The sequence below is a fragment of the Geotrypetes seraphini genome, chromosome 8 (genome assembly GCF_902459505.1).
Source record: "Geotrypetes seraphini chromosome 8, aGeoSer1.1, whole genome shotgun sequence".
In the NCBI taxonomy this organism is placed as follows: Eukaryota; Metazoa; Chordata; class Amphibia; order Gymnophiona; family Dermophiidae; genus Geotrypetes; species Geotrypetes seraphini.
In genome coordinates this window covers 18,885,944-18,906,527 of record NC_047091.1, presented here as the reverse complement: position 1 = coordinate 18,906,527, position 20,584 = coordinate 18,885,944, and the positions used below count along the sequence as shown (strand labels likewise).

Genomic DNA, 20,584 nt, shown 5'->3' with positions numbered 1-20,584 from the left:
TTAGAAGGCCTTGAGCATGTGCAGATGCAGGAAGTTCTTCAAGCGGCACTGGCACATCCTGTGGGCTGTGTGCCGGTGACAGATGGGGGGTAAGTTTCAAGTTGTTCGGGTGGGAGGTGCCGGTTCGAGTTGGGGGGGGGGGGGTGCTCACAAATCAAGTCAACACTCAGTTTGTGAGACAAGGTTTGCCAGAATGTTTTGCTCATCTTGCAAAACACTTGCAACCCGGCTTACTCGCAACTCGAGGTTTGACTGTATTTATATATCTGTTTGAATGCAGTGTACTTATGGCAAAATGAATGGAGACCACTCCATAGTATGTGATTGTTGATTTGTACCATTTTCTGGAGGAGCGGCAAGTACTGCATGTTGGTGCTTCTTTTACTATTCCTTCTCGCAGTGGTTCCCGTTAATACTTGCAGTAGAATCCTATCCCACAGGAAGTGATGTAGGAAGGGGGTGAGTGAGGTCAGAGTGAAAGGCCCTGTGCAGGCCACAGCCAGCCTGTAAAACTGCTGCTAGCACAGCAAAAAATGAAAACTTGCTGTCTTAATAAAAGGAGGGAGGGATAGGATCAAGCAGGGCATAGCCAGGGGATCAGGCCCCATCTTTTGGATCCAGGCTAGTGCTGCAGGACCAAAGATTTGCTTAAAAGGTACACAAGGAGGTGATGGAGGTAGGAATGTTGGACCTGAAAATCCAAAAACCCAGATTGACCATATGATTCCCTTGTAGTTTTGTCTTTCTCCTGTGCAAATAGGAGGGCGGGGGCTTGGTATCAGAAAGCTATCAATAAATGTATTAAGTTATCCTTTTTACTGGACTATTGCCTATTTTTATATTTCATTACTTCAGCCTCTGATGCAGCAGTGTTGCAATCCAAGAGTATGACAACAGGTTAAGATTTTTTTATTCTAAGTAGACAGGAATTACCGAAGAACCAAAAACGAATCCTACCCTCTATCTAGACCAGGAAACTCAAGCATCCACTCAGACACACAATTTTTTTTTTTAATAATGTATTCATGGTTACCAGCCATAGTCATAACAAAAGTTATTCATAATAAAATGTATGTAAAATAACATTTCTATCTGACAGGTGTTTTGTTTCTACAGTAGAAATAAATACTTACTACTATTCTGTAAATACTTTGCAGAAGATGAAGTTAGGTTTATGGGGGGAGGGGGTGATACTGAACTCTCTCCCCCCACAACCCCACCAAGGGTTCTACTCCAGCCCCCACACCACCTTATCCTGATGCCCTGTATTAAAAAGGGGGATGGTACAGACAAGGAGGGAAGTTCTGGCCCAGGACAAGGGGAGTAGCAGACCTTAGGGAGACCAGTGTGAGGATAAAGGTTCCAAATTTCCTGTGTGTTAATGAAATTTAAATTAAAACACAGAAGCTTATCACAATTAGCAAGCAGGTTGGAGAACTGAAACAGGAATGGTTCACAGCCTTCCCCCTGTTTAAAGAGGCTCAGTAGCTGCAGTCTCTTGTGGTTCAGAAACAGAGTACATGCAGTGTCCCAGCTCAGTTATCACCTTGTGAGGAATTCCTTCTCCCATATAGTGCTTTACCTTCATCATAAACCTAACATAAAAGGCCTTTTCAATCCAACTATAGAGAGACTTTCTAGCTCAAAATTCCATGCTACACAGAGGCAGCAGGAGGGTACGGATAGTAAAAATCAATCCATTCATCCACTGCATAAAGTTATCTACTCACTATGACATCATCCTGCTAGCATCATGTGATGTCATCAGAAAAGTATCACTGCCATTTTACCCTCTGCAATGGTTCTACACTGAACAGAGATGAGCTGGAAATAGGTCTTCCATTAAAAGACAATGTACACTGCCTCCTTGGTACCAATCCCTGATCCATTAAAAGGCGAGTCTAGGCTCTTGCCATCTCTTATAGCATGGATCCCCCCCCCCCCCCCACTACTGTCTCCACTTTTAGATGCATAAACACTTCCAAGAAACTTAACTTAAGCTATTTCTAGCAGCCACTCCTCTACTATTCCTGCCTCACAAGAAAGTCACAGTGCAGGTCTGGGGATCCCATGTCAGTGGCTGAGGAAAATATCTTGCAGCTATCTTCCTTGCCTTTTTCCTGGATGCACCATGTTCTGACCCTGAAGAGAGACAGTGCTGATACACCAGGAGCCTGCCCTAAATATCAGCCTGAGTCTCACTGCAGTGTCAGAAGCAACATCCAAAGCAGTAGGTGCTTTGAATCAGGGGGCTCACAGAATTGTATTTGATATGCAAGATCTTTCTCTCCCTGACATGTGCTATATAGTGAGTACTGAAAGAATAACTCCTGCTTCTGCTTCAACATTAAACTGTAGTAATTGAGGCATTGTGTATTTCAATATTAAACCATAGATAAAAATATAAGAAAGAAAATATTAGAACATATAGATGGTGGGCTGTAGTGATCCCTCTCATTGAGACGTCCTGCAAAGGGTGGGGGGAGGTGGACACGGAGGAGCAGATTCACACCTTCCCCCCACCAAACTTCATGACGAACTGTTGGGAGGGTCCTAAGGTTTTGTCAGAGGTTGCAGGAGTGGCTCAGATGGTTGAGGTCTTGTCTGTTCCATCTATCACAGAAAAAAAGTCACATAAAAAGGGATTATCTACTGGACTGTGTGCTGCCATACAGTGTTTCATAAATGCCACAGATAAAGTCATGGCCTACAGCTTTGCACAGCTATTCAAGGACTCCTATAGGCAAACCTCTAATGGCACAGTAAGCCTCTGGGTGAACTGGACACATGACCCATAAGTTCTCAAAACAACATCTGAAGATCTTGCATTTGGTGCTATACATCTCTTTGTATCCTTCCACAGATAAATACAGAAATAGAATCCCATCATCTTTCACAGGACATCCAAACTTCCCTCCTACCCCAGTGCTCAAATTACTACTCCATGGTAATTCTTACCACCAAGTGCATGCTCCGTCATACTCAGGCACAACGACTCCAGCGTAGGATTTATCTCCAGGTCTGTTCCAGGAACCTGGCAGTCTGCACACAAAGTAGAATGTGAAGCTGTAGCCAAAAGATGAGCACAATGCCATAGAAGAGGGGTGGGAAAGGGGGAATTGGAAGGCATTCAACTAATTGAAAAGCCCCACTGACCAAGATATGAATGGGACACAAGCAATAAGGTGTTTTGGCATGCACCTATGTGACATCTGCCATGACAATCCCCCCTCCCATCATCCTTGAGAACCGAGAGCAGAACAGCCCATATTGTAGGAATAGGAAAAGAAGAGGTAACTAATTAGAGGAAGGGAGCACATTGTGATCTTACCTGGTGGGAACATAAGGATTGCCTGTGGTGATGAGTGAACGGGCAGCGAGTGTGTGCGCTGAACAGAGCTCCGACTCTGGCTAGGCATACTGTTACTGCCACCAGGGTTGGCAAACCATAGATTCTGTGAGGGAAGAAAACCAGTGAGACAGACCCTCAGTGGATTAGGTTGCACGGCAGAGCATGCCCTCTTGATTCACTTTGCATACTCGAGACTATGAAAGGTGATGTGATTTGGGGGGGCTTCGAGTGATTTGAGGATTATAAGTACCACCCAACAAATTTATGCAAGGTACACAAGTTCTAGGAAGCAATGAAGTCAAAGCCATTCAGAATTCCCCAGGTTCTTGTTTCTTCAGCTTGGATCTAACAATGCATTATGTATTCACTTTTCAAATTATGACATACATACGGCCTTACCTGCCGTCCCTGGTTCCCTATGCTTGGTGCATTCAGTGCATGCTGTGGAGAAACCCCTCCACCAATCCCTGCTGGGCTCATCATCCCCATCCGTGTTGGGGGGATGGCTCTTGGGGGCATCTGAAACTGTCGTGGACCTCTACGTGCCACTGCCACCCCCACAGAGCCAGCTATGGGGAGCGAGTTAGAGCCGAAAGCCCATCTATGGCAGGAAAAAAAAGAGACAGTAATAAGTAATAGAGCAGAGTTATCCAACATACAGTTGATGATGGCTATAAACAAATGCAGAGAGTCATGTGAACCTAGTTACAGCCCAACATACACACAGGATATGCTACAGAAAGCAACACCCCAAAAGTTCAGCATGTGTTTTGTTTCAATGGTTAGCAGGATGTAGTTCTCCAATAATTTTGAGAGATCAGACATACTTTATTTATCTCTGGAAAAAGAAATGATGTAATTGTAGGTAAACCTGGCCAGCTCACCATCATAGAATTCTACCATACATCAGAGGGTGCTTGAGGAACATGTGAGACCATCTGTAAGAAAATTAAAGCTGAAGCGGAACTGGACCCTGCACCATGATAACGACCCAAAACATACCAGTAAATCCACCAAGGACTGGCTGATAACTAAGAAATGGAGAGTTCTGGAGCGTCCGAGTCAAAGCCCTGATCTTAATCCCATTGAGATGCTGTGGGGTGATTTGAAATGGGCTGCACATGCAAGAAACCCTCAAACATCTCACAGCTGAAAGAATTCTGCATTGAGGATTGGGCCAAACTTTCCTCAGACTGATGTCAGAGACTGGTAGATGGCTACAAGAAGCATCTCATTGCAGTTATTTCAGCCAAAGGGGGGTAACACTAGCTATTAGGGTGTCCTAATTTATTTCTTAGTTAGAATACACATTTTTGTAGATATCTGTTGTTTCATAAGTTACTCAAGGAATTACATCACTTTCTCTTCTAGAGATTTAAAAAAAAAAAAAAAGGATTTGACATCGATATGTGAACATTTCTTAAGGAATAACTGAATATTTCATGGGGGTTTTCCTAACTTTTTCACATGACTGTATATGTTACTAGTGGACACAGAGTCTCCTTTGCCCACAACATGCATGACCAAATCATCAGTCATGTATTACGACCGCCTGTTCTCCACCAACTTCCAAGAAACCAAACAGCTCTATTGACATCCCTTCTTTCAGCTACTGATTCTCTCATACATTATGCTATCAAATTCAATTTATGTAATGTTTAGTTTGTTGTAAAACCTCTCCCCTTAGGCATTGTTCTTTATATGTAAACTGTCTTGAGACACTGCCCTAGCCACTTTCAGATACATGTGCTAGGACAGCTGACTGAAAACTCCTTTGCATAGCCAGAACATTAATCTATTTCATGATTTTTCTTAAAATATTTGATGACATCCCAGTGCTGTGCCATATGCAGGTGACACAGCTGCACATAGTGTACTGTACTGTGAAAAGAAAAGGAATGGATTACATGATTACAAGAGCACAGCTTATGCAATAAGTGCAAGCCGATGGACTAAGGCACAATCAACGCCCTTCCTCATTACTGCTTATGTAACAGCTGGAAGCAGGGATTCTCCCATAACTGAGTTGGCAGCAGCTCACTTGTACCCACAACAGTTTCACCCATCTTTAATTACCACTTTGACTGGAACACAAGTGTTGTACAATAAACATTCAGAAAATTGTTGTGGTTTAGGATCATTTTGGAATGTTTTATAATATCACTAGGATTCTTCGACAGACCTGCAGTCTTGAAAGGACACATTTGTGTTGACAAATGATACAGCATTTTCTATAGAGACAATGACATGTTTGCTCTTTGCAAGGGTACTGAAGAGGCTTCAGCTGGACCTCGTATACATGCCCCCCCATCCTAGGTCATCATAATTAGAGAGTCTACCCTGCTCCCCAATACATACCCTTTCTGCTGTCGATATCCCTGCATCTCCAGCATTGCCTTCCTAGGAAAAGCCCTCAGTAGCTTCAACACCTGCTGCTTCCATGATAACAGCCTCTTCTTCTGAGTTTCTGTGAATGCCTTTGAAAATCAACAAGAAATGCCCATATGAGAAGGCAGAACCCTGGAACCATGCGTAATATTTGAACTAGAGAATGACACGGGGACATATTTTTCCCTGTCCTCAAAACTTTTGTCGCTGTCTCTGCCCCATTCCTGTAAGCTCTGCCCTAACTGCACAAAGTCTCAAACACTTATGGATTTTAAAGTGTTTGCGGCTTATGCAGATGAGGACAGAGCTTGCAGGAATGGGGTAGAGACAGGATGGGAAAATAAGTTCCCGCTGTGATGGGGAAAAATTTGTCCCTGTACCATTCTCTAGTTTGGACCTCCACTAAATAACTTTAGTTTTTCCCTCCCTTCCTCAATCCCCCATATGCAGGCATCCCTCCCTTTTACCTCATGTGACAGACACTTTTCAAGAAGGTGGAGGTAACAAGTGATGTTCTCCTCATCCGGCCGAGACACCAGAAGCTGTGTACACACTGAGAAGACAGGGGAAAAAAAACCTTGTCACCGTATTGCATATGGCCACACTTCCCCCCAATGCAGGAGCCCCTTTCCAGCCCCTAGTACTGAAAGACAATAGTGAAACGCTTTAGACTTCAGCTTTGAAAGGATATAAATCAGATGGCTACAAAAATATTTTTCATCATAAACATGGAGATTTAACCATGTATACTCTAGAGAAGAGCCAGGATAGAGTAAATACGATGCAAATCTTTGAAATACCTCCAAGGTATGAATACAAAGGAGATGGACTTCATTCAAAGGAAAGGAAGCTGTGGAATGAAGGGGTCATAAGATAAGGATTAAAGAGGGCAGACTCGGGAGTAATCCAAAGAAATATTTCTTTACAGAAATGGTGGATCTAATACAGCTCAGTGGAAGTGGCAGAAACAAAGACATTACCAATTTCAAGAAAGTATGAAACAAGCACCTCAGAAGGTATTGTAGAGCTGGGCAGCTGGTATGGATGAGCAGACCGTATAGGCTTGATCTCCATTTCTATGATACCCTGAAGCCCACAAATGTGCTGCCAGCATGTGACAACATTCCCAGCAGGTGAAAAAGGGATTACTTTCAGCAACAACTATGGTACAAGTCTGAAAGATTGAAGGGAGAGAGCAGATTGTCCTTGAAATTACAGACTTATCAGTTAAGAGCTTTGGCTTTTTGCTCTTAACACTTGGGAGTCCTGACAACAAGAGGCATCACAAGTACAATTGCAGCTGTAGATTCTTATATCCTAGATGGGGATCCTTGTAGGCATGCAAGAACAAGATCCAAGGCAGGTACAATATATATTTGTGCTTATACTACAGAGCAGAGTGTCTGAAGGAAACCTGACTAGTCATTTCATAAATGTCCCAGATAAAGAAACCTGTCAAAGGCTCCAGAGAACAGAACCATGCTAAAAGGTTAAAGTAGTAGCAGAACTCGGGGGGGGGGGGGGGGGGGGGGGAAGGGAAGATTAGGTTCAATAATCTTTCTTGTAGATATGTCTAGTGGTCCTGCAAAACTAGGGTTTTGCACCTGAACCCACAAGTTGCTTGCAGAATTCTGGCAATCATCTTTTGAACTCCACCTCCTTCCCAGGGAGCTGTTCCTGCCCCCTCAGTCTGTACAAAAGCAATCAAGTAGCACTGTAATGACAGACATAACCAGGAGGGAAATGGGGAAAAATCCCTGACATTACCTATTCTGCTCTATAACCAACATATCCATTAATATTATAAAATTCAAGTAACTGATCAAAACAGATACAAAAACTGTGCAACCAGCACTAATCTTATATAGAGCTCGTAGTTACTCGCATGTCCTGCTATCAAGCAGAGACTTAAACCAGACTTTACTTTCTTGAAGGTTTTTTATTCTCTCAGTTCATCTGAAACACAGAAAATTCTCCAAATTCGGACTGATCTCAAGGCAGAAGGCAGGCAAAGACCACTGACAGCATGGGGCTTCAGGATCACTATTCATGCCTACAAGAAAGATGATTATCAAGGTAAGAACCTAATCTTTCCTTTCTAGTGCAATGTGTCTAGTGGTCCTGAACACTAGGGATATACCAAAGCAGTCTCTGGAGTCTAGGAGAGGTCCGCTGAACCTGCCTTCAAAAATGCAGGACCTGAAAGTGGCGTCTTTCCAAGCTAATATGTCTACCCTATAGAACCTGGTAAAGGTATGAAGGGTAAACCAAGTAGCAGCTCTACACATTTCTTCAGATGAAACCACCCGACTCTTCACTCATGAGGTAATAACTCCTCTAGTGGAGTGCGCTTTCAATGTGATCAGCAGCTACATACTGCAGCCCACATACGAGGAGGAAATGGCCATTTTAATCCATCTGGAAATCGAGGCTTTAGAAGCCCTTGCTTGGCATGACTGGTCAGAAAAAGGTGATTCGATACACGAAACTCATTAGTAACTTTGAAGTACCAGAAAAGCGCTTGCTTGACTTCCGGCAAATGCAACATTATCCTTAGACCCCATAGGGTGAAGAGTGAGCAAACGAACTTCCTGACTGATGTGGAAGGCAGACTACTTTTGATAAGAAGGACAGAACTGTGCACAAGGTGAGCCCTGCTTCCTTAAACTTAAGGACTGAGCTTGTAACTTGGAAACTCATCTTGCTGACAATCGCCAGATCTAGAAGGGAAGCCTCCCATAAGGGCTCATAAGGAGTTCTACTGAAACTTTGTAATATGGTGTTAAGATTCCAGGAAAGGAAAGGGAGATTGTACCAGAGGGAGCAACTGAAGAGCCCCCTTTAATGAACTGGGCAACAACTTCATAAGAGGCCAGACAGCCTCTTTCTCCCTCCCCCTGAACTTGGAAACAGGTAAGGCAGGCAAGGCCTGCTATCTGCACCTTTTGCGATCCGACAGACCTACCGAAATTGGAGCTTGTAAGGGCTCTACATCATCCAAAGCACACCAATGCTGAAAGGACTTCCAGGCTTTGGCTACCAGCAACGGCTTCTTAGCTCTAAATAGAGTGGAAACTACCACATCTGAGTAACCCTTGCTCGTCAGGGCCAACTGCTCAAGAGCTATGCCATAAGCTCAAAGTGTTCCAGGTTCTTAATAGGAAACTGTCCCAGTGAAAGAAGATCCACTTGAAGCGGCAGTATAAAGCCTTTGTTCCTCTGGAGGCAAATTAGGTCCATATACCATGGTCTGCAGGGCCAATTGGGCACCACTAGGACTGCCAACTCCAGATGACTCACAAACCTGTGAATGACTAACTCACACAAGAACCCTTTCTCCAACCACGGTTAGACTAAAGTGTCCAACCTCATGCTTCCGGGCTCGTATTTTCAGCTGTAAATGTGATCTACCTATGTGTTTACAGCTGAGGCCATCAGATTCATCTGAGAACACCCCCACCATTCCCCCAGGTCGAGAGTCTGCTGACTGAGAAAGTCAGCCTGCACAGTTTCCACTCCTGAGAGAGCCTGCAAATGAGATTCTGCCCACCAAAAGAGGAATTGAGCTTCTAGGCATAATGGGGTGCTTCTGGTGCCTCCTTGCCTTCTGACAGGCCACCGCTGTCGTATTGTCTGAGAAGACTGACTGCCTTGCCTTCCAGAGACTTCTCCAGTGCCTGAAGCGCTAGTTGAATGGCTCTGAATTCTAGTCGATTTAAGGGCCACTTTTGCTGAGCAAGTGTCCAATGACCCTGAACTGGGTGTCTGTTGCAGTGACCCCCCCACCCTCCCCCAACCGTAAAGACTGTCATCGGTCGTTAGAATCTCCCAGAAGGAAATTCAGAGGCATGCCCCTTCAGATGGCAGTCGGCTGCTGCCACCACCACAAACTGCTCTTCACTCCCAGTAACCAGGGAAGCAGTTGTTGAAGCAAGTCTGTCTGGAGAAACCATCTAGAGAGAACAGACTCTTAGAGAGGCCTCATGTGTACTCTTGCCAATGGGACAACATCTATGGCTGTCACCATCGACCCCAGGATCTACAGATAATGACACACTGTGGGAGTCGGACTCCATAGCAGGTCTGAAAACTGCTTACAGCGCTTCAGTCTCTGTGGCTCTGGAAGAAAGACCCGGCCCAAGGCTATATCAAACAAAACTCCCTGGTACTCCAGGGACTGGGTTGGCTCCAGCTGGCTTTTCTTGAAGTTGACAATCCATCTTAAGTCCTGGAGGAGTTGGACCACTCTCGAAACTGCCAGTTCATCTTCTTCCTTGGACGAGGCTCTGATTAGCCAATCATCCAAATATGGGTACACCTGGATCCCTGCATTGCAGAGGAGTGCTGCCACCACCACCTTGGAGGCTGGAAGGAAACACCAAGAACTGGAAATGCTGCTCTTGCACATAAAACCGTAACTACCTCCTGTGGGCTGGCAAAATTGGAATGTGGATTCAGGCCTCCATCAAATCGAGGGAGGCAAGAAAATGCCCTGGCACCACTGCCACCATGACTAACTGAATGGTCTCCATGCAGAAATGTGGCACTTTCAGTGTAACATTGACCAACATGAGGTCTAGAATTGGCCTCCAGTCATCTGAGCCTTTCTCTGGCATGATGAAGTATATGGAGTATCTGCTGGAGCCCGATTCTTCGTCCACTACCAGTTTTATGGCACAAAGATACAACAATCTTTGTACCATTACCAGGACTCTTGAGGGCTCTCTCTGACCAGAGAATTGGCAAGAGATCTGGAAGGGGGGTTATATAACTCAATTTTGTAACCTTCTCAAACAACTTCTAGGACCCAACGATCTGCGCCTATCTGAGCCCAGACTGACCAAAAGGTCAATAGATTGCCTCCCATCTGGAGGGACTTGGCCCCCTGTCTTAACATAATTATGCTTTCTTGGAGTTTGGGGAGAGACGACAGCCATAGGCTTGTCGTCTCCTACCCCTGCTGAACCTCTGCTGTGACCCCTGAAAGAACCTCTGAGTCACTTGGCCACATGCGTAAGGACGGAATCTTCAAGAGTCTTGAAAATTCCCACATCCTGTACCCCAAGTCATCTGGGGTCTGCTGTCCGGCAAAGCCTTAGGATGATGGTCCATTATACTGGCCAACAAGGCTCTTGCCAAACAGATTGATTCAAAAGCAAACTAAAATGCTACCTATTTAAAGATGCCTTCAATATACCTTAATTAATAGACAGGTTTGCTAGCTTTTCCTTCAAATTATTCATTTCTATTCCCTATCCATATCGTATTTTTCCTCAAGTGTCTTCCTATTCTATTATAAAATGTATTTCTTCCCCCTTTCCAATGAAATCGTATACGTAATGTGCGGCGGCGGTGAAATGGGCGAATAGAATGCTAGGAATGATTAAGAAGGGGATCACAAACAGATCTGAGAAGGTTATCGTGCCGCTGTACTGGGCCATGGTCCAACACTGGTCGCCGTACATGAAAAAGGACATAGTTCTACTTGAAAGGGTCCAGAGAAGAGCGACAAAAATGGTTAAGGGACTGGAGGAGTTGCCATACAATGAGAGGCTAGAGAAACTGGGCCTCTTCTCCTTTGAGAAGAGGAGACAGAGGGGACATGATCAAAACATTCAAGATATTGAAGGGAATTGACTTAGTAGAGAAAGAGATTGTTCACCCTCTCCAAGGTGGATAGAACGAGAGGGCACTCTCTAGAGTTAAAAGGGGATAGACTCTGTACAAATGTAAAGGAGAGGCTGTTATAGGGGAAAGCACCCTACAGGGATTCAAGAAAAAGTTAGATAAGTTCCTGCTGGACCAGAACATACGCAGGTAAGGCTAGATTCTAGTAGGGCACTGGTCTTTGACCTAAGGGCAGCCATATGAGCGGACTGCTGGGCACGATGGACCACTGGTCTGACCCAGGAGCGGCAAATCTTATGTTCTTTCCTCTCAGATCATGTAAATTGTTTTTTTAAAATTTGTGTTAGTTTGTACGTTTTTATCATTTGTTAATTCCCATTTACTGCTTGTACATCACTTAGGATTTGGATAGGCGATTTATCAAATTTTAATAAAAACTTGTAAACCTGAAACTTGATCTGCTTTTGAAAGGAAAGTCTGCTCAGAGTGACTTTAGAGGCTGAATCTCCTGCCCAATGTCTGATCCAGAGCATCCACTGGGTGGAGATCGCATAGGCTGACACCTTGCTCATATCTCTGACGATATCATACATAGCGTCTATTATATAATCCACTCCAGATGCCTTTACTAATGAGTAAGAAAAATAATCCATCCTAGATAAGAGTATTTAGGGATCTTTGCTGTCCTTCGAGGCAGGGATTCGAGACAGATGAGTGTGGCAAGCACATACCACAAAGGAAGCTGCAGATGCTGTCTTAATCCCTAGGGCTAAAGCTTCAAATTGCCGCTTAAGTACCACATCCACTTTAGAGTCCTGAGTATACTTTAACATCACACCTCCTTCACTAAGCAAGGAGGTTCTTTTGATGACCTGCACCACCAGCGAATCCACTTTCAGCAGATCAAACTGCTGGAAATTCTGAGCCACTGGGTAAAACTTGACCATAGTCTTAGCCACTTTCAGGGACCCTTCTGGAGACTCCCAGTGATTCCTGACCAGCTCTATGATGTCCAGATGCAAGGAAAAGAACGTAGTCGAAGCAACTGAGCCACTCATAACTGAACACTGTGACAAGGGGTCTGGAGGAAATTCCAGTTTCAATTCTCATAGCAAGGTAGAAATAATGCTTGAGAGCGCAGAGGCTTTGAACAGCCAGCACACTGTGGTGGTTTTCCTCCTGGTCCAGGGCCACTACCGCTTCTTTATTGCTGCTCTCATGCCACATAAGGCTTACAAAATCCAGTGTAAAGCCTTGTACAGTGGGTCTCAAGGACCCCGGCAGAGATCCCCTACCAATCTTCCTGGGCTCTGTGGCCACCAAGTGTCTATGCTTGGCTAATGTACCTTTGGAGGGCTTTGGAAAGGGTCTCTTCTCTTGGGAATGTGCCTCCTGCGGATCTTCAGCTCTGGAGGACTCAAAGGAGGCTGAGTCCAAATCTCCCGTCCCTCTCCCGCTGGCATGACCTGAGGGGTCCATTCCTGTTAATTTTAAGTACAATTCAGGGGTTTTGAGGCTGATTGAGGCTTTCAAAAAAAGATTATTTAAAATCAAAGATGGCCACCGCCAGTAAAACTGAGCCAAAAACAGCCCGTGGGGACTTTCCTGAAATACAAAAATTGCAGGGAAAGGGGTTTTAGAGGTGGAGGACCTTGGCTCTAGCTGCAGAAATCTTTCAATTTTAATTTTAGATAACCTCCAATTTTCCCTATAGGCTATAATAGCCTTACTCACTGTGCCATGTGCCTGCCTGTTTCAGCGGAATACAGTTGGTATAAATGGACAACTCTGTCTCACAGGTTCGCTGGACGAACTTGGTCTTTTGGTCCAAGTCGGACTGAGCTTCAACCCCCAGAAAACCTTGCACTGCAAAGGAAGAGAGGACCATGCATCCGGGCCACTATTAAACCTGGCCAAGCCAGGAAAGAGTCAAACAGCCTGCACTGAAGCTCCTGATAATCAGGGATGTGAGCAGCTATGCAGGGGACGCCCCCCTCCCCCCGAGATAAAAAAAATAGCTAGATGTCCTTGAGGGCTTATCCTCCTAGCAGTAGACTTCTGCAGTGTGAGCCTGCATCTTCTCCCAGTCAGAGGTCCCAACAAGTGGGAACCTCTCAGCACCGAGCATCCGACTGAACACTTAGACAATAAATGCCCGAAAATAATAAAACCATAGAGCAGAGCAACTTGCTTGCTGAAAAATCTGAGGAGGCAGGAGCAACTCACTGGGAAGGAGGCGGAATTCAAAAGATCACTCGACAGCATTTTGTAACAACTTGCAGGTTCAGATGCAAAACCCTAGTGTTCAGGACCACTAGACACATTGCTTTAGAATGCATGTTAGGTAGATGTACCTCCTGCCCCAACACTGCCTTTTCCAGAGATCCTCCCCTCCCTAACCAAGCTAATCATAACTAGTTATTTCTCACCTTTACCCATAACCCTGGTGAGCTGCCCTGGAATATCGCCTTCTGGAATGGGTGCTGATGCCGACTCTCCATCACAAGGGGAAGTAGTCTGGGCTTGAAATCCATCAGTACTGGTGTCTTTTCCATCTGGCTCATTGCTGCTCTTGTCTAAGCTGGCTTTAGAACCAACAGCCGTCTGCCCTTCTACTGCAGATCCCTCCTTCTGAGGAGCCTGCACAGGGCTGTAGGTTTTGATGGGGGTAATAATTACCTGCTGTAACTCTTGAAGGGCATTCCGCAGATTACCCCCTTCCAAAATATCCTGTAAGGCAATGGAAGACAACTTACAAGAGCATCTAGACTAGCAATGAGGAAATCATGCAGCGCCTGTTATTTCTTTGTTAATCTTCAGAACCTTAAGTCAGTTGCTTCTGTTTCCTGTGATTCATTACAGATTCAGGTTAGGGACTTGTGGAAAGTCTTGAGCAGACCTATTTCTTATGTCTCAAAACCAGTTTCATGGTACTATTCCAACCAAGTATCAAATCGTCTGAAACTGAAATTCTGGAGACAAGACTCACTTAGAGTTAACCGAGGTGACACCATCATCCAAACCCTCTACCCTCAGGAAAGTACTTTTGAGACTAAGTTTCAAGGCATTTCTGGTGGACGTTTGCTATGCGTTTTACCAGGAATTTTCAGCCTTTGGGCTGTAAAAACTGCTTATGAACCTCAAAGGTTCAGGGACCATGGACCTGCTCTTCAGCAATTTCTCACTATGCCCATAGCAGTCCATCCCTATCCAAGTTCTCCTCCCCCCCCTTAGCCTACATCTATTCCCCTCTTCCCAATATGTCTTCTTATTAGCTTTGTGGTCCATGCCATTGCTGTTGCTCATTATTGGGTCCTGGGGAACACTGCTGATCTCACCATCATTGCTCCTTCTAATCTATGCTGACTGCTGTTGCTGTCAGCTCTACAGGTCATCTCCGATCCTTCCACTCCTGGTCCTATAGGCTGAGCTGCTCCAGTCCCCCTGTAGGCTGCTGCCACTACTGCTCATCTCCCAGCCCATGCAGGGTTACAGATCTCCTAAAGGCTGGGAACAATGTCTTACCTTCTCCAGTGACTTCAGCAGGCTCTGCCTCTCCCGCAGCTTCTGAATGCTCAGCGCTATTTTGTGTCGTGCTCCCTTGGTCACATTCTGTCCAGCACAAAAAATAGCAGCATCTAAATTTGGAATCTTGTCATCAGGTTGATACCAGAAGGGTAACTGGGAGGTGGGAAAGTGATTGTGGTAGATTGCCAGGGCTAGGGTAATGCAATTAGAAGCCCAATTATGATGACTCAAAAGAAAATCCATTCCCTGTACACCACATATAAAACTTTCATTATACATTCTGTAACATAGTAAATGACGGCAGATAAAGACCTGAACGGTCCATCTGGTCTGCCCATAAATTATTCTCATTAAAAATACATGATTAAATTAACTCATCTCTTCTTTGATATTTCTAGGCCATAGACTAAAGTCCACCTGGTATTGTCCTAGGTTCTAACTGCTAAAGTTGCCATCTAAGCTCACTTCAACCTATCCAACCATCCCGTTGTTTACAGGACATCTACTGTAAAGTCTGGCCAGTAACACCCTCATGTTCCAAGTTAGTGGAGTTCCCATTGATGCCCTCCCTAACCGATCCTACAATGAATCACCATATATGGGACACAAACTGTACAAGTCTGTCTCAGTCACCCCACAGCATCTCCTAAAGCTTCTTTCAGATGGGTGAAATGTTCACAAATGTCATCCCATCCTGGGAGCACAAACAAGCATATCAACTCTACATGTATGTAAAAGTATACGTATGATGCTCACCTGTGACTCCAGGTGATGCTCTGTAAGAGTCATCATTTCTTCGTAACTCATCTGGGAGAACAGAGCAGCATATTTGTGTAAGCGAAGGCTCTTTAGCCAGGTGGGAACATCTGGGAAGAAGGGCACAATAGCTTCAGAATTCATTCCCAACCTACAAGGTCAGATTGGTAGCTCTGCCACACCTACCTCCATCAACAGATTTAAACACAATGGAAAAAATCTCTACTATGGTGAACACAAACAGCATGACTTGGGTCTATAAAATACTGATTGGAGCAGAATGAGTATATGTGAATTGCTTGTTTACTCTTTCCAAAAATATGAGGACTAGGGAGTATGCTAAGCTAAGTAGTAATTTTAAAACAAATGGGAGAAAATTGTTCTTCAAGCAACATGTAATTAAGCTCTGAAATTTGTTGCCAAAGAATGTGGCAAAGCAGTTAGCATATCAGGGGTTAAAAAAGTTTTGGACAAGTTTGTAAAGGAAAAGTCCACAAATCATTAAGGTGGACTTAGGGGGGAAAAACCATGGCATAAAATCTGTTTTACTCATTTGGGATCTTGCCAAGTACTTGTGACCTGGGTTGGCCATTGTTGGAAACAAGATGCTGAGCTTGATGGACCTTTGGTCTGTCCCAGTGTGTTAATGCTTATGTTAAGAGTTAGCCATTTACACTTAATGTGCCAATTGTGCCATGCTGACTCTAGGGAAGAGGAAACAACACAATCACCTCAACTACTCTCCATACCTTTCATGCCACTGCCATCCTCCTGAAATGTGTTGCGGCTGGAGCTCTGCTCCTCTGTCTGCTCACTGCCTGAGGATGCCATACTGTTCTGCGGAGACAATGGTGCATGCTCCGAGTTGACAAATGAAGTGCGTGTACAGATTTCCTCTATACCCATCCAGTCACCGGGAATCTGCTGGCTTGTGGGGATGAGGGACATGGAACGCTTCAGTGGACTGGGGTGCAGCTGGCAGGGAAGAACTGGAAGGGGAGACAAGGGGAGCCCAAGTTTCAACTAAGAAAAAAAGACATCCACCAACAGGAAATAAATGCTAAGAACTTTGTGGCATCTAAATGGTGAGAACTTTGTGGCATCTAAAGTGAAAATTAAACATACCTATTCATTGTCTCCCTTTAAGTCTTACCAGATCAATCTAGGTAAATGGATTATAGCCCCCCCACCAATAGATGGAGACATGAATAAATAGTTCTGTAGCCCTCAGTCCCCTTATAATCCCACATGGAAAACTAATTCTGAATGCTGCTAGGTCAAGCAGAAATACAAAGAACTATGCTTATGTTACGATACAAAATGTTGCAGCTAGGCTAGTATTGGGTGCCAATAGGATGGCACACAACGTCAATTTTGAAGAAATTACACTGGCTCCAGTTTTTTCCCAGGTACAACATAAGGTTATTTCTGTGATCTATCAAACTGTTTCAAACACCAAGGTATTTCTGGCAAATCATAGCGATCTATAAGCCAAATAGATCCTTATGATCTGAAAACAAAAGATTATTAAATCCAAGAATGCAGGGCAACTATGCAGATACAAGAGCAACGACATTCTGTATTGCCAGTGTTTAAGACGTGGAATGCATTGGCGGGTCAATTGCGACCTTGTGTTGATTGGCTCGCCCTGGATTGGTAGCATGGAATATTGCTACTCCTTGGATTTTGGACAGGTACTAATAACCTGGATTGGTCACCGTGAGAACGGGCTACTGGGCTTGATGGACCATTGGTCTGACTCAGTAAAGCTCTTCTTATGTTCTTATTTTTGTGACTTCTTAGTCATTATTTGAACAGAAGAAATTATTTACTTATGAAGATTTTAGTTTATTTTTAACTAATATGAACCATTTAGTTCTTTAAACAATATAGAAAACATTCAAATAAATAAATAGAATGCATGAATAGACTACAGTTCAAATCCAAATAAAACCATCTTCCTAAAACCCAAGGACAGCCCTTCAGAATTATATAATCACTTCCAACACTTCAGGAAGAACTACCGTATATACTCGAATATAAACCCATCTAACCTATTTTCCCCCCAAAAGGTTGATTCAAATATAAATCGAACTCAAGGCAGTCTCACAAGGTTACTGTGGAAACTCGCATCAGCAATTTTGAGAAGTGAGACTGCATGGGGCAGAAACATATGAGGATCACTCTTGCCCAAGCTCACCACTGGACCAGCAAGGCTTAAGGTAGGCCCAGGGAGAGGCCTGCGATGGGTCCTTGTCTGTTTTATCCTTCTTTTAGAAATTCCCTAACTCTTATTTGTCCTGTTTGTTTTAATTAACTTATAAGCTCTATTGAACAGAAATGGTCTCTTACAGCTTTCGTAGAAATGATAAGTAGTAGTAGCAGAAGCAGCAGTAAAACTCCATTTTTGGGCTTGTTTTCTGGCTCAAAAATCTAGGTTTATATTAGAGTATATATAATAAGTAAAAAGCCAGAATTAGGCTCTCCGGATAACATGGAAAAGAATAAAACAATCCCTAACTTTCTTCCTCAGGAGGGGTGGGAAGGACCTCTGCATGAAAGAGCTTGGAACCAAGATATGCTATGAACAAATTGTAAATAACGCAATCTTGAGGAATACGTCTTTAATGAAAGCATCCCTCCAGGGCTCAAAAGGAGGGACCACTGTCAGGATCTGAAGACCAGATTGAGACTCCAGGAAGAGCCGAGTAAAATAGAGAGAATTAACCTGCTTGCAGTAACTCTCGTCAAAAAACAAAACCATGTTAGGATTAGCAGTAAGAGAGAATCCTTGCTTCTGCAAAAAACATTGGCTGTCGCTTGGACTTGGAGAATTAAAGACAAATCTTTGTCCAAACCCCATACAGTACTGATCTTTTAAAGGGCAGAACAGCTTCCTCTCTGGACCAAGCAAGCAGCCTTCAAATTCTAACACACACAAAGGGAGGTTGTTAATGTCTTTCTCGATTTAGGAGTGTGGTCATTGCCGATAAAGAAGAACATTGCCTTATTCTCAAGGGTCCAGTCCTAAGCCAGAATGGATCTTTAATTTGTATCTCGTACCACTGTGTAAAATGCTTGCAGATCTCGGTGTATCCTACTGACTATGCTGATGATATCCAATTTATTTCCCCTATTGATGGGGATTTTGAAGGGGTATCATCACGCCTACAGTTGGTTGAGATAAAACAGTTGATGGACCACAATAGGTTGAAATTAATCATTCAGAAGACAAAGGTGTTGTGTGTCACGAGATCTCTAAGCCCTAATGTCCTGGTGGCAGTTGATTTACTAGGAGAAAGAATGTTGGTGAGACGGGAGGTGAAGTATCTTGGTGTGCTTGTGGACTTACCCTTAGAGGGCAGGTAATAGCAGTAGTTTGGAAGGTGTAGTTCCATCTACGGTTAGTGAATGGTCTTAGGCTTTATCTGGTGGCTCCTCTGTTTAGGACGGTGCTGCAGACGATGGTACTGTTTTTTTGACTATTGTAGTCTGGCGTTCCTGGGAGTGCCAGGGTCAGCTTTGTGTGTGATACAGGTTGCCCAGAATTCGGTGACAAGATCGTTGTTTAGGTTGGGAAGACATGAGCATGTGATAGAGTACTATATAAGTCTGTTCTGGTTGAAGGTAAGGGACAAGATATATTATAAGCTACTGGCAAATATTTTCATGTGCCTACAACCTGATCCAGAGTATCTTGCCATGAGATTCACTTCGATTGCTTTGGTCTACGGACCATTTTGATCTGCTGATTCCATCTGTGCGGGATCTGAGGTTATCATCCTCCAGGGATAGTGTTTTCCATTGTATCGATCCCAGAGAATGGAACAACCTTCTTGAGTATATTCGTCAACAGCAGACTATACAGAATTTTAAGAAACTATTCAAAAGACACCTGTTTTGTCAAATGAAATACAGGGTCTGAGATTGGTTAATTGAGGAGGAGTGGAGATTATTGAGTTCAGGGTGCTTGATACTGATATATTCTACGGTCTGGACTGTTTTATGGTTATAACGATGTTGGTCATTGACGAGACTTGTTATGTGTCATTTTTATTTTGTATGTAAGTAAGTGTGTAACTCGCCCAGGATAAGGGCGGGGGATAAATAAACAAACCCCGATACAGAAGGCCCTTCTCCCTGGGCAACCAGAGCAGAGTACCTGCTTGTAGCCTCCTGAGAACGACATATCAGATACATGAAGACCAGTTGGCTGCTACCAGGATGACCTGTTCCAGGTGGTCTTTAATCTACTGGATCACTCTCCCAATTCGTGGCCATGGAGTGAACACAGAAGCAAAATCTAGGGCTGCTGCTGAGTGAGACCATCTATCCCCTCTGAGCTAGGCTCCTGCCAGTAGCTAAAGAATCAATCCTGACATTCCACCAAGTTTCCAAGAGATCTATCCAAGGAAGCCCATTTGTTCACAAATCAAGGAGGTGGTTTCTGCTGAAAGCTCCCATTCTCTGCTATGTTGGCTACTTAGATCATTTGCTACATACTGTTCACACCACTATGTAATATACCGACAGCTTGTGTAGGTAATGTTTCATCCAGGTTAATGCCAAACAGCATCTGCCCCTTGAAGGGTAATCTGCTTAGTGGCCTTGGAAGTTGAGTCACCCGCCCACTGTTTGATCCAGAGCATCTGGCAGGCCAAAATGGAGTAAGCTGAAACCTTACCCAGGACTCTAATGAGCATCAGCCACCTAATCCACGCCCTCCTTAAACATGTGGGGACAGAAGTTCCCAAGCTCCAAGGGACTAGTCTGCAGTCTGGTATGGCAGGACACGTCCCATGAAGGAGGCAGGCACTGCAGCTTTGATAACCAAAGCCAGCGCTTCAAACTGTTTTTTCAGGACCACATTTACTCTATGGTACTGTGTGTCTTTCAGCATCACTCCACCTTAACTAGGAAGAGAGGTGCGCT

At 44.2% G+C, this 20,584-nt stretch overlaps 1 protein-coding gene across 6 annotated transcripts in view; it reads right to left on the bottom strand.

The window, feature by feature from the left end:
• Positions 1-826: 826 nt before the first annotated feature.
• Positions 827-20,584, bottom strand: part of SAMD4B (sterile alpha motif domain containing 4B) — a 65,234-nt gene continuing 45,476 nt past the window's right edge. For 3 of the 6 annotated variants that reach the window (XM_033954944.1, XM_033954943.1, XM_033954945.1), the window contains exons 4-13: positions 16,402-16,641; positions 15,653-15,762; positions 14,894-15,049; positions 13,798-14,098; positions 6,208-6,293; positions 5,711-5,829; positions 3,752-3,953; positions 3,332-3,455; positions 2,959-3,066; positions 827-2,613 (exon numbers count right to left, since the gene is read on the bottom strand). In XM_033954944.1, the coding sequence (XP_033810835.1) occupies positions 2,585-2,613; positions 2,959-3,066; positions 3,332-3,455; positions 3,752-3,953; positions 5,711-5,829; positions 6,208-6,293; positions 13,798-14,098; positions 14,894-15,049; positions 15,653-15,762; positions 16,402-16,641 (1,475 nt within the window). In that variant the 3' untranslated portion in view covers positions 827-2,584. The remainder of the gene's footprint in view (positions 2,614-2,958; positions 3,067-3,331; positions 3,456-3,751; positions 3,954-5,710; positions 5,830-6,207; positions 6,294-13,797; positions 14,099-14,893; positions 15,050-15,652; positions 15,763-16,401; positions 16,642-20,584) is intronic. The other 3 variants (XM_033954947.1, XM_033954948.1, XM_033954949.1) reach the window with 3 other exon arrangements.